Source organism: Notolabrus celidotus, chromosome 9 (genome assembly GCF_009762535.1).
Source record: "Notolabrus celidotus isolate fNotCel1 chromosome 9, fNotCel1.pri, whole genome shotgun sequence".
NCBI classification, from domain to species: Eukaryota; Metazoa; Chordata; class Actinopteri; order Labriformes; family Labridae; genus Notolabrus; species Notolabrus celidotus.
In genome coordinates, this window is record NC_048280.1 from 27,396,183 (window position 1) to 27,410,266 (window position 14,084).

Genomic DNA, 14,084 nt, shown 5'->3' on the forward strand with positions numbered 1-14,084 from the left:
GGGCACTGGCTGGGCTATTCCAAAACTGTAATCTTCTCTTGGTGAAGCCATGCTGTTGTTGATTTGAATGTATGCTTTGGTTCATTCTCATCTTGAAAGGTGAAATTCCTCTTCATCTTCTAACGGAGGCCTGGAGGTTTTGTGTTAAACTGACTGGTGTTAGTAACTGTACATACTTTCCTCCACCTTGACTAAGGCCCCGGTTCCAGATGAAGAAAAACAGGCCCAAAGCATGATTCTGCCCCCACCATGCTTCTCTGTGGGTATGGTGTTCTTTATGTGATGTGCAGTGTTGTTTTTATGCCAAACACACCTTTTGGAATTATGGCCAAAAAGTTCAACATTGGTTTCATCAGATCATAAAACATTTGCCACATGCTGTTGGGAGACTTCATGTATGTTTTTGATAAAAGCAGATGGTTACATTGTATTAATGCAATCATTGAAAGAAACTGGTTCTGGCTGCAAGAGGTTAGTTCTGGGGGTTATCATGGTTTATGATAAGTAAACTGCAACAACATAAAAGTAAATAAACAGAACTTTTTAGGGGGCATACATTTGATTTAATCATTCCCTCTTCCTATCAGACTTTCTATGTCCAAATATACACAGTAATAAGTACCACACAGTTTGTGACTGCATTAAATTAAGAACAAAAGACAGAATGAGAACCGTATTATATTCTCCAATCTTGTTTAAGCTAAAAAATAATCATCTTATTGTATTTAAAGCCTCCAATATTGGTGATAAGTAACAATCCAAAAGTTAAGCTGCAGCCAAATAATATCTCATTTACCACATCCCCATTAGTTTTAAAGTCAGTTCCTATATATATTTTCATAAAGTAAATAAATCAGTGGATGCTCATGCACATCATTTTCACATTAGTAAAGTACACGTCATAATATAAAACTTGAATAATTGGAGCAGATATATTCCAAAGTCATAAAGTTTGGTGACATTTTGTGATATGGCCATTATAACAAAATCAGAGTCTAAGTCTTTACTAACTTGAGTAATGAGGAAACTAACAAAGAAATATTTGGTAAATATCAGCATCTATCCCATGAGCTCACTGTAGAATAAACATTATATCCATTAAACCAAATACAGAATCAAATGTATCATCAATATAAAGATAAGCATAATCAAGGGTTTCAAGTATTGCAATGGTTAATATTGTAGTATTGCTTGTTTTACACAGTTATATCATATATACCATGTCATGCAACATTCTATGCAGATAAACTACACTGTGCAAATTACAAACCTTCATAATATTAGTCAACTAGTTCCAATATCCTGACTCATCCAGTGAATTATTCAGTACACACATGCACATCATTTTTACATTAGTGGAGCACAATATACAATATAGGACCTTCAAAAATATTGGCCTAGATACGTGTTCTGTAGAACAGAAGCAGTGATGCGGCAGTGACAAGACACTTGTGTTGGTGTGTTGCTGATGCTTTGTATTATCACATCATTTCATTCAAATGTTACGGGATAGTGCATAAAAATAGAATAATCATTTAATTAGTAGCCTCGTTTCAAACATTGGTAAAACAGCAGCTCCTTGTTACATGGCTTTACATTTTGCAGTCTTCATTTATTTGGCACGTGTTGAAATATACTCAGAAGCACCTTCTTCCTCTCTGAATGTAACATGTCTACTTTGCACTGAGGTCCACCACCAGGTGCTGGTAGGCCAGGGTGTTGCCTTTGAAGCTTGCAGCCAGCAGGATGTCCTTGTTGTCGACAGATACCAGGCTGAATGCTCGTGGAGCTCTCATGTTGAGCTCCTGGAAGGGCTGAAAGCGCTGAGTGAGGTCATCCCACAGGTAAACTCTGGAGAAGGAGAATCACTGCCCAAGATGAGGTACTGCCAGAGTCCCACTGTGAAAGGCTGTACTGCCATCGAGCCACGAGAGGGAAGAGTCTGGATCTCCACAAAACGCTGCCCCTCCCAGCGGAGGATCTTGGAGTCACCGATGAAGCGGGTGACGCAAAGGTAGAGAACTTTCCTCACAAAGAAATGCTTAACCATCTGAACATCGGCCAGATCTGTGATCTGGGAGAAGAAAGTGAACTGCCTCTGGTTTCGGTTCCACTGGTAAACCACAGGTGGTTGAGAGGCACTGGAGAGGATCAGGTGAGGCTTTCCAGCGACATCCAGGAACTCCACATGGGTGTCCCGGTGCCAGGGATGAAGGGACTGGTGGGAGTAGAAGCCGTTGCTGTTCCAGCGATAAATGCTGGTGGAGCCTGCCTTGGAGCTGTCGGCTACTACAAAGTACCACTCTTCATCTATCTGGAAGGTGTCCACGAAGTTGGGCTTCCTCACTCGGGTGGTGTCGATGTCCTGGATCTTTACAAAGCGCTGTGGGTCCTCCTCCCATCTGTCAGAACACAAAGGTTGTTACAATATTCCAAAAGCTATCTCACATTATAAAAAGCTGGCATCTTGGCTAACATGTCTATTTACTTTTTACAGAGGGATTATTACCATTTGCAGAAAATATTAGAAGTGGCAGCAAAAAGCTTGAAAACCTCCACATAATTGTTTTAAACTTACAGAACAAGAAGAATACAAATTGCAATTTGACATTGAATTAGGGGTTACATGCTGGACTATTTTTTGGCATAGAGTAATCAGAGTCTCTCCAAAGTTACTAGTCAACCAAAAGATTCTGACAAAACAAACATACCAGAATAAATCCTTTTAAGATGCAAGCTTTAGAAGTTGAACTTATAATAAGCTTTGCTAACTATCCGCATAATCTAGCAATGCTTTTGCCATGCAGACGTGAGAATGGTGTTGAACTAGTGAACCAAAATGTCAGGCTATTCCTCTGAAATCATGATGTCTTATCCTGCAAGAGAAATTCCACTCTTGCTGTTCACAAAATAAACCACAAGCCTTACTTGTAGATATGAGATCCACCAAACAGTTGAGCCACAACCATGTAAAGGCTGTTGGCTATCACCACTGGTTTGCAGTACACAGCAGAGCGAGCTGCAAAAACAGAAGCAGCTCTTGAAATGTATTTTTACAACATATACTGGCACAATATTGATGTTTTTCTAGGCAGCAACTCACAGGTTATGTTATGAAACTTCCTGAAGACCATCTCCACATGATCCCACACATACAGGGTGCAGAAACCTGAATCCGGCTGAGCGAAGGCCACAAACTGATCCCCATTGAACTCATAGGACTCCACAGACACAGAGTGGAAAGGGAAGGTCTCATAGACAGCAAAATCTGTGGGAAGAAAACAGTTAAAATACATATTAACCACAGAGTTCTGCCGTGATACCACTTGGCTAAATGCTGCAAAAGAGTAAAGGTCAAACCTGCACTGATGCAGTTGAAGTCTCGTGGTGCGAGGTCGTGGATTCTGCGTCCCTGGAATTCAAACGGGCTGGCACAGTAGATTGCAGGAACAGAAGTGTTTGTCTTCTCCATCCAGTCCACCAGCCACTTGATTTTACAGTCACAGCGGAAAGAGTTCCCCCGCAGGTCCCTGAGGAAGACAGAAAATATGTCTATGTCTCCGGAGCTCAAACATGAATCTTCCAAACCTTACCAAAAGAAAACAGAAGACAAATGTGACAGTGTGGCAGGACAATTTATAGATGAGTTTGGGACTACATTGAACACTCTGGAAACTTAAACAAAGCAGATTAGTGTAGTGAAATGTTGTGGGGTCAGAGTCTGTGGGATGTCAAGATACTGCTTTGATTTTAGCGAGAGGACACTTACAAATCTGTGAGGATGTCCAGGTGTTTGAAGAGATCTCTTGGCAGATGCTGCAGGTTGTTGTTTGAAAGAGATCTGAAAAACAAGAAAAAGTAGTTCCCTTTACGTCTCATTTTAAGCCTTCTCCCAAGTTTTTTACAAACACTTTGGGATCATCAGAAAGCAGAGTCTGTTTGTGCACACTAAACAGCAGTCCACATGGCTTCTCCATCTTATAAGTTCAATAGAATACTTACAGGTGAGTCAGGGATTTGAGTCCTCTGAATGTGTACTTTGACAGAGCCTGGATGTCGTTATTCTCAATGAACCTGCAACGAGAGAACAAACCACTCAGATGTCACACAGTAATGACAAACCATGAAATGCAACCTGTATTATATAATGCCGTGCTTGCTTTCCAGGGAGGATGTGCTGTCAGTGCTGGAATTGACAGGAGCATGACTACAAGCAGGACTTATTTCAGTACTGCTCAGTCTGCATCTGGCAGATTACCAAGCAAAAGGTGAAAAGACAAGATGACACCAAATGAGAATTAAAAGTAGAGCCAATGCATATTTGTATTACTTCGTTTTGGAACTGATCCTTGAGGTGAATCAGTGCAAAGTAGAATTTAGTAAATGAAAGGCTCTAATGGTAAATCTAATTTCCTGCCTTTGATAATACTGTGATAAAATGTGAGACACTGAGTGCAGCAGATTTTACAAATATGTCAGCGTCATTTCATCCTGTCCTGTCTGCATATTCATTTATTGATACACGAGGACATCCATCACGTGCAGACTCTGGAGGTGTCTGGATATGAAAACATGACTTTATTGGCATGCACAGCAGGTAGTGACGATAGTGGCAGCGATGCAGTGAGGCCTGATGGCTGGGCTGCAGCCAAGAGCCACACAGCGAGCAGCCTGAGGTACGGCCATCACTGGGAGCTGCACACTCCAAGTCATCAGCTAATACTTTCTAAAGCCCATCAATTCACAAAAAGGCAGATTCAGCTTTATCACGCCACAGAGGCAGTATGCTCGCTGTCAGAGGAGGATTTATGCTCAGTTTTTCTTCTGGTGCTCTTTGCCACACTGCAGGGTCCAATCCTTCAATTTACATCATAGCCTTGAGTCAGATCTTTATGTCACGTAACACAGAATAAACCTTCTCAGACTTATCTCTTAGACCTTATTACTAATCACTCAGAAATGTAAACAGAGTGGCAGAACATAGAAAGTGCAAGGTAGAGCATCTGCTGTAAAGCCCCTGTGAGGAGTACTTAGCTGGTTACGACACAGACTGCAATTAATATTGATGGATTTATATGAGCTAAGACCATTAGCGTAAAGATCATCTGTTTCCATACAGTCATTTTGAATGTTTGGTTCCTGCTGCCTGGGGCAGGTGTCAGACAAAATCTTAAGCTGAAAGCTTCAGTAATGCTATGTGCAGCACTTTCCAGTCTTCTCCTCTCAACTTCTGAGGGATCGATTGAGTAGGAGAAAGCAGGATGAGGTTTTTTTGTCGTTGTTAAAAAAACACTACTTACACATCTATAAAAAAATCAGCAAGGAAATAAAAGGTACGACTTTGTCCAACACAAAGTTCCTCACAGCTGTAATTTAACTTCAGTTGAACAATTAAAACACATACATTGTAAAGAGTAAAAGAACCGACTCGCTAGATCAAAGCTCCTGCGTTGAACTTTCTGTTTGTATCGACTCCTGTGGACAAAGTGAGACCTCTTAGCTCTTTGCCGATCCTGTCCTGTACTTGTGTAAGTCATGCTTTCTGAAGAAAGATCTCATTCTGCTTTCTTTCTTCAGTCTAATGTATCACTCAATGTGCTGTGGAAAAAGTAACAAAAAGGGACTCTCTTCACCCTGCTGTTAGTCTTATCAACTGACACCTACCCCCTTAATGCAGTTAAGGCATTAAAAATGACAACTTAAAGATACAGTGTGTAGTATTTAGTGACATTAAGCAGAACAGACTTGGTAGAAATCAAATCTAATATTTATAAGTATGTTTAAATTAGTGTATAATCCCCTGAAATTAAAAAGTGATTTGCTTTTGTTAACTTAGAACTTAGAGTCTTTTATATCTACATAAGAGTGGGTCTGCTTCCACAAAAGCTGCCTTTTTGCACCACCATGTTCCTACAGTAGCACAGAATGAACACACTTGGACGATTTACATTTTTGTATTCAGTGAGTGGCTGCCTGAAATGCAAATGGTTGTTTTGCATTTTTTGAAAGTAAAAACTTCTTGAACTTAGAGGCCATCATCGCTTGTGGATCTTCATCAACGGGAGGGGGAATCTGACTGATAAATATCACTAAATATTTCTATATTTCCATTTCTACACACTGTACCTTTAAGATCTGTCAGTCATTTTGCTAATGGTCTCGTTGCCTTTTTAGGTCATAAAAAGGCAGCACTTACAATTTCAGTCAGTTTCATAACATAAGGTAAAAAACCCTTAAAGGAACTTTAAATGATACAGCAGTGTTTTACATTTTAAGTTCTCATAAGCTTCTGGTTGTACAAGACCAAAAAAGGCTGTAACACCTGACTCTGAAAGCAAGAGTGGTTTTTACTGGTTATGATTCTCTCTTTGGGGTGGAAAAAAGGAAATAACAAACTGTAGTACTTTCACAACTGTAAATAAAGTATATATTCTACCAAGAGAACATTAAAGAAACAAGACATCATAAGACATCAAGTATTAACAGCTCATGTTCAGGTGAGAAACTTACAGGTACTGCAGGTGAGACAGACCAGCAAAGGCATCATCAGCTATCATGGTGAATGTGTTGGAGTTCAATAACCTGCAAACAGGAGACAAACATTTGGACAAGTTCTTAGACAAGTGAATGAGATATATTCATTAAAGTTTCAGTCTCAATCTCATGAAAACTTTGTTTATAGATGTAGAATATAAAGCTAACCTACTACAAAAAAAATTAAAATACACTGACCTCCATGCACACAAACACTCACTTGCACATGAGCACACTTGCACATGAGCACACACTCATGATTGCATCTGAGCAGATAAGCGTCTCTTTGTCCATCAGAGCTGAGCTGAAGGGAGTCAGTGATCGGCTATGACACTGATACAGAGACACTCTACTCTTATTACTGCTATGTCACCACTGCTTTCAATAACCATTTATTTCAAGGAGCTGAGGTCACTTTTATTGTCACTGCGAAACAAAAGATGTCTGCAAAATCAGCAGTGAAAACATGAGTGTGGCAAGTGTTGAGACTAAATAGACACATTTGTGGTTATGGCTTTGAGGGAGAATTGGAAGTTTATGATGTTTGAAACTTCTAAAAAAAAAAGTAAATCTGAGTGGGAACACTCACAGGAACTGCAGCAGGTGAAGGTGTGAGAAAGCTCCCTCTGGGATTGTAGTAAAGGCCGCGTTCACCATCGTCCTGTTCGGATTAAAAAACAGCATGAGTTATCAGATCCTTGACCTTGTGACATCATGTGTTTCATGTCTAGTTCACAACACTGTAGAGTCATTTTTATTTCTACTGAAGCCGCTCCCCTCTCAAGACCCCTCTCAAATATACTACCAAGGGTGGCTAAATCTTTAAAAAATTAGGGCACACAAGTTTCTGCTTCACTTCTTGTCTTTTTCAAAATGAGGGCACCTCGGCCAGCCTGTGCTCTGCTATTCCCTTGACTGAACTCAAAATTTAATCCAATATCAGATGAAAAGGAGCCTTTGCTTCATAACGTGACCTTCCCCTGTATTTCATCCTGTGTGCGCCTTGGATTTAACGTATCTACGTAGCCTCTTTAAGATCAAATCTCTTAGGGAAGAAGCAGGTCTCCTGCAGTGAGATAGTGAATCTATTGTTAGTGTTCCTCCCTGGAGCCCGCCAGGATTATACTGCTGTACTCCCTCAAATAAGTTCAACACATGGTACAAGTTACAGCACATTATAACTGTTCTATTGTGTTCTGCTTTCTTGTACATGTCTCTGAAACACTAAGGATTCATAATTATTCAGTCCCAAACATACCTGTCCTCACTTTTAGGTGATCATGAGACAAGCAGGGATTCATGCATCATTACATAATGGAGGGTGACATCAGTGATGTAGCCATCTGTACCAGCCAGCGTACTGCTGAGACCTGAAACAGGTTAGGAGAAGATGCACATAGACACAAATGTTGGACTCACAGAGAGATGATTCCAGGGGGGAAGCTCTTGGGAATGGCTTTGGTGTCCACGCAGAAGGCACTGTCTTTGGTGCAGGAGCAGGTCGAAGGACAGCGAGGGATCTTGGGGGCTCTCCTGGCGTCCAATTCCCTGGGCAGGCAGAGAAACAGACACAGGAGCGACAAGCAAATCAGGCTTATCCATCTCTGACTGGGATCCAGCATCCTCTGGCTCCTTAAAGTTACTCCTGTGTGGAAAGTGGCTTGTTTGGAGGCGATAATCAGCCTGCCTACAACCTCAGCAGCTCTGATAACGCTGAGCACAGAGTTGGAGGAGACAGCATGAGAGAGAAAGGAGCGGAGGGGAGTGAGGGTAGTCCTGTGTGTCTTCAGTGGGTGTGTGTGCTCTGCAGCTTCTATGGGTCTGTGCAATCTCCCTCTCTCTCTCTGTTTCTCTCTCTCAGGAGCGGCTGCCAGAGTGCACACTGCAGGAATGACGAGCAGAGCCGCTTTCTCTGCACAAGGACCTGTAGGCAGCGACGCTGACAATGAATTATTGACTATTGCACAAGCAGAAAAGCTTAAAACAAGGGAGGGAGAGAGAGGCAGTGAGAGGGGTGAGAAGGTGCAGGAGTAAAAGGTTCACATTTGTGCTAATGGAAGATTATACCGCTATGTTCTGCAGAGTCTTATCAGGTGTGAAGTCATGTCAGGCTGTGGCAGTCGTGAGAGCAGCTGAGGAGGAATCAGGGAGAAGGTGCAGGGAGAAATGTGTGTTTGTGTGTGCATGCATGTGTTAAAGGTTGTGTTTGTGTGGGAGGTGTTTTATGTTCTGGCTGTTTCTAACCATCAACCAGCGCTGAGACATTCTGCGAGAAACACACTTAAAGAAAAAGAAAACCTTCTCATTCATCTCTGTCCAGATTTAGAAAACGATTTCTCTTTTTTTATTAATTTACTAAAATAATAATAAAAAAAAATTAAATACATTAAAATTCAAGAAGATGAACAACATACAGAAGTATTGCAACCAAAAATAAGCTGGATCATGATACTTGGATAATCGTTGTTTTACAAAATGACAAAATTGAAGAGTCCTAAAGGGATACCTGTGGTACTTTGTGTAACGAGGACTGGTCTGGGTCAATGCCACAACGTCCAAGATATCTGGACTTCAAGTTTGTAGATTCTGTAGTATGTGCCATCTTCTTTGGACCCTACAACTCCCATGATGCAGCTCAGCAGCTTATAACCCTCCCTCTCTAACAAACATGCACATCTTTCAAAGTTTCACCTCTTGGATAAAACATGATCTTTTTATTTATAATAAGAAAGATAAAGTACAACATTAAACCTGATGACATCATCAGGGTTTGGGTTATTTTTCAGGGTCAATCAGTGCTAATACATACATAAATTGCTTCACGTGAATACTTTGAATGTGTAAAGGTTTCAATGAAAGACTTCCCATGTTTTTTGCAGTAAGACTGTTTAAAAATTAACTTTTGACTTATTTTATACAAACTGCTGATGCTTATGTGAATACAGTGTCTGTTTTATACTACTTAGAAAATTCTTCTTAAGAAAATAACTACAGCAAATGTTGCTGTGTTGCATTAATTTATCACATTTAAAAACAACAAATTAGAAACAGGCACACCATGTGAAATGAAGAACCGGTGATTCCAGCTCTTGCCACCAGAGGGCGATCAAGACCATAAAGTAAGCATCCATGGCAGTTGGCTGGACAGAGAGAGGGTATGACAGGCCACAGGCAGGACTTCGGTGCCAGGCATTACCAGCCTGCCCTCACAACGAATCTGTTGTCACAAGCAGAGACCCTGAAACCTTCTGTCTATTCACTTTTTAGCCCATTGTTCTACCCTGTTCAGCCCAGACAAGCAACAGATACATCATAACTTAAATGTCTGATCCAGAGCAGCAGATTTTTGTACCAAACAATTATACAGACAACGTTTGTTCTTCACCTTAGATAATCTTTCTTTCTGTCTTTCTTTCTTTCTTTCTTTCAAGTCTGGGTCCCATTTTCTCTGATTTACGCCTACTGCAAGCCATGAAATGAAATAAAAAGCATTATCTAGATGGATGAAAGAGGGGAATAGGCTCAAAATGTCTTCAGGGGTTTCACTAGAAATCTGTTGGATGTTTTCTTTGCTCTGGTTTGATGTTTATCATTGAAAGGGTTCAAAGAGTTGTGTGCCTGAAATCTGTGAAGTCTCACTGTACTCTACAGTCATTTCTCATTTTTCACGTGAATTGGTAACAGAATTATGGGTGGTGTCTCTGTGTGCTTTATCCAGTTAAGCGGTGCCATTTCCTCTGCAGTAGTTATTTTTTTGAGGGGGGGGTAGTTGCTTTTGTGCTTTGGTGCACTGTGTTTGCGTGCCACTTTGCTTTTTCCTTCAGACTGTATTTGTAAGTTCTGCTCAGTGAGGAGTAGATAATGCCTCAGCTAACTCCTTGCTGAGCTCCACCCAATCCAAACCTCCGGTGGGAACCAGCATAATTGCATGGCATAGAAAACAGAGCATGAAACAGCAGCTGGGAGCCCTAACATGCCCTGTGTGAGGCAGAGGAATCTGAATGCTGCTGGGATTAATCCTCAAAATTCTCTGCATACAAGCACACAAACTAAATTACAAGTTTCTGTCTAAATACTGTTTGGGGTAATGTGCTTGGTGACGAAAACCTGTAATCATATTAGATAATCCATGATATCACCTTGAGAAGTAACTGTTGTGTATTTTCAAGGACTTAGCAACCCTGGAAAGAATGGTGGCTTCATGTACTAATTACACCCTCGCAAAGAATTTGATGTAAAGCTGGATTTAATAACACTAACTATTAACTACATTAATGATATAGTGGTGTAGTTGAGGGTGTGCTTACTTCTTTTGATGCAGAGTAAGAACTCAGTTTTCTCATTAATGTGTGACATTTTTAAACAGTAGAGTCAGCAGACCATAAGAAATGCTAAAATTGAGGCACTGGTGGCCTAGCAGTCTAAGCGCCCCACATATAGAGGCTACAGTCCTCGTGGCAGAGGTCGCCAGTTCTACTCCTGACCGGTCAACCATTTGCTACATGTCCTCCCCAGCTCTCTACTACTCATCTTTTCTGTTTCTCTTTAGCTGTCCTATCATTAAGGCAAAAATGCCCAAAAATTTAACTTTAAAAAAAAAGGCTAAAATTAATTCAAATATTACCATTATATGTGTTTATTGCCAAGCTAAGCCACCCAGCTGCTAACAAATTAAGCATAAGGGAAGAGAGTGAGTAAGTTCATTTCCTCAGAAATTGAGAAAGTTCCATTTCTCAACTATTGTTTATACACTTTATATATATAGTTTTAAGAGTAGGTAAAATATAGTTTGGGTTATTATGAAACCTTATTTAACATGTTTGGTATTCTTCTGGGCTGTAATGAAAAGTTGTGAACACAATACTGACAGATAGTAAGCCTGGTTAGCAAACATTTGCTAATTCACAAATGTAGCAAACACAAAACAGATTTTTAGCACTCTTAGTTGTGTTTTTGAGCACCTGGCCAAAATATGTCAAACACTCTTTCACCTTTAGCTGTGATGTCTCTCCTGCCTTCCTTTGATGGAAACATCACTTCCTTAGCTGCTGAAATTTTCTCCATGTTGAGCTAGCTGATAGCTTGTTGGCTAGCGGTCTGTCTGTGGTTGGGTATAGAACAAGTAAACTGCATTAGCCTTATTTTCTGAGTTTCTTTTTTTTTAGCATTTTAACCCTCCTGTTATGTTGCAGGTCAAATTAGACCTTTTAAAAGTCTATTTAAGGCAATATATGCCTTCCAAACCAGCTAAATGCAGCATAAAAGTATGTGCTGAATCTGACTGAAGAGGTGTCTTGTTAATTTATCAACATCACTTAACTAAAAAAAAAAAGTCAAAATGTAAAATAAAACAAAATAAAATTTATGTCATGGAAAACGATTGTATTCATATTTAGGTCTTTCCAATGTACATTAAAAAAAAGTTTTAACATTGATTTCAATGAGAAACAAGTGAGTTATCCTCATCGAACCATGATCTGTGAGAGTTAAAGAACACCAATGGACTAAATCTTGATTTAAATGGTTAGTAATGGAGTTAAAAATTTGATTTAAAAAATGTGTATTGGGATTTTTTGTGGTTCTGACACTTTGGATAATTGAATATGCCCGGGTCAAATTGACACAGGAACATTATTGCTGTTCCAGAGAAACCAACATAACAGGAGGGTTAAACGAACTAGCATACAGCTAAGAAGATCTACAGGTTATAATTCTCTCAACTTTGCATGAGCTTTTCTACATTTTCACCATGTGCTTCTATCATCATTTGATATTTTCATTTCTGTAAGAAATCATGTAACACAGAGCCGAATCCCTTCACACAGACAAGAAGTCGTCACTGTCTCTTCCCCTGAGTGCATGTCATGCACTGCCTCTTCTCAGCTGTCCTAATACTGTAAGAGCTTAAAGTCTGATTAATTAGTAGCTTATATATTTTTACGTATGTTATATGTATATTTTATATTAACAGGTTTGTCAATAGTGAAAGGTTCATTCAATACGCTTCCAATTGTGATCTGTTGCAGCAGTGAAAATACATTTTAGGATCAAGTGTCCACCTAACAGAAGTGAGGCCTCGGCACATTCATAGTCGGGTTCTATACTAGTATCGCTTTTACAGCTGTGCCTTTTGAACTGCTGCTGTTTCATATCAACTATTTAAGTAATAAAGGGGAGTTCAGCCAAGTTAGCACTCACTCTGAGAGCTCAACACTTGGCTGTGCTGAGTTTAGCAGGAATTAGTCATCAAACATCCCATAGTGTCTGTTTCCTGTGCCAGACTCTCAACACCTCATTATATCCTCTGCCTTTTCTAAAATCAGAGCTTTTCATCTCTTAATCAGTCAGCCCTGCTTTACCGGAATACACCATGTTTGGACAAGTCTAAGTCTACGTCACAGGCAGGTTTGACACTGACTTGTTCACTTTAGTTTCAAACCCACATCCCATTCTGATTATGGGCCAAGGAGCCTGAAAAGACCTCTCTGTCCGTCTGTCTGTTTCCATTTCTGTTTGGTTTTCACGGTTTAGCCTGCTGGCTCCACAGGAAGCAGGGGAAACAAAATAGGAAGAAAGAAGAAATTTGTTTCACCTCAGTTCTTTTCAGGGAAAACCCAGCTGCTTCAGGCAACGTGTTTCATACAGGAGCCACAAAGGTGCAGAGACTTCAGACAGACATGTACGCACATGTTAAGGTGTAGATTCTGTACTATAGGAGACATGAGTGTAGCATGTCTGAACCTTGGCTGCAGTTCTTCACACAAAGTGATTAACAGAGGTGGAGGAGGGCACGAATAAACAGGCGATTCAGAGGCATTAAATCATTTACTTAATCCCCATGTGTCTGCACAGGGCCATGGGAGATAGATGTTAGTAATTCCGTTGGTTGACGTCAGATGCCCTCCTCGGTGAGACAGGAGCATATAACGCATTCACACATGGCCGAGAAATTCAATACAGTAAGTGTTTGCAACAAGGCGCTCTGCTGGGTGTGAATCTGTCATGTTTGATGGGTCAGCCGTTAATAAGCAATCGAAAGGTTGCCAACATGCCAATAAAATTCTCAATTATTTCTTATTAGACAATAAAGGTTAAATGTATGGACAAGTCTATTAACTGCAATGAAACTTAGGAGATAAAATACTGACTGCAGGATACCTTTAAGATTTTATACCAAAGTGTGCCAAGAAAACAACGCAGCTCACTGACTGGAAGGTATGTCAGCCAATCTCATCCCAGCCTCAATTCAATTAAAGAGAGTACAAAGACATATGGCTGAGGGGTGCGTGATATGATTAGAGTCCTATGCAGGATGACGCTGCTGCTTTGATTCATACCGCCTCTTATCTGGTCGCGCGCAAGAGCAAGCTTGAGTCACTGAGGGCTCCCTGGGGTGAGCTGCTGTTTCCTAAAACGCCCCCTGTACCAATCGAACAAGGATTATAGAGTGTGTAAAAGATGGACAATATGGCATCTTTAAAATCCAAATACACTAAAGATAAATGTTCTAAAACATTGGCCTGTTAGGAGATTAAAAAATTACTTGCTTT

At 40.4% G+C, this 14,084-nt stretch overlaps 1 protein-coding gene across 1 annotated transcript; it reads right to left on the minus strand.

The window, feature by feature from the left end:
• Window positions 1-518: 518 nt before the first annotated feature.
• On the minus strand, window positions 519-8,167 carry lgi3 (leucine-rich repeat LGI family, member 3). The gene is given in 10 exon segments (XM_034692310.1): window positions 519-1,864; window positions 1,867-2,402; window positions 2,929-3,019; window positions 3,104-3,268; window positions 3,361-3,530; window positions 3,770-3,841; window positions 4,003-4,074; window positions 6,511-6,582; window positions 7,124-7,195; window positions 7,954-8,167. Coding segments are annotated over 10 exon segments (1,644 nt in total). The 5' UTR covers window positions 8,157-8,167; the 3' UTR covers window positions 519-1,673.
• Between the last annotated feature and the right edge of the window lie 5,917 nt (window positions 8,168-14,084).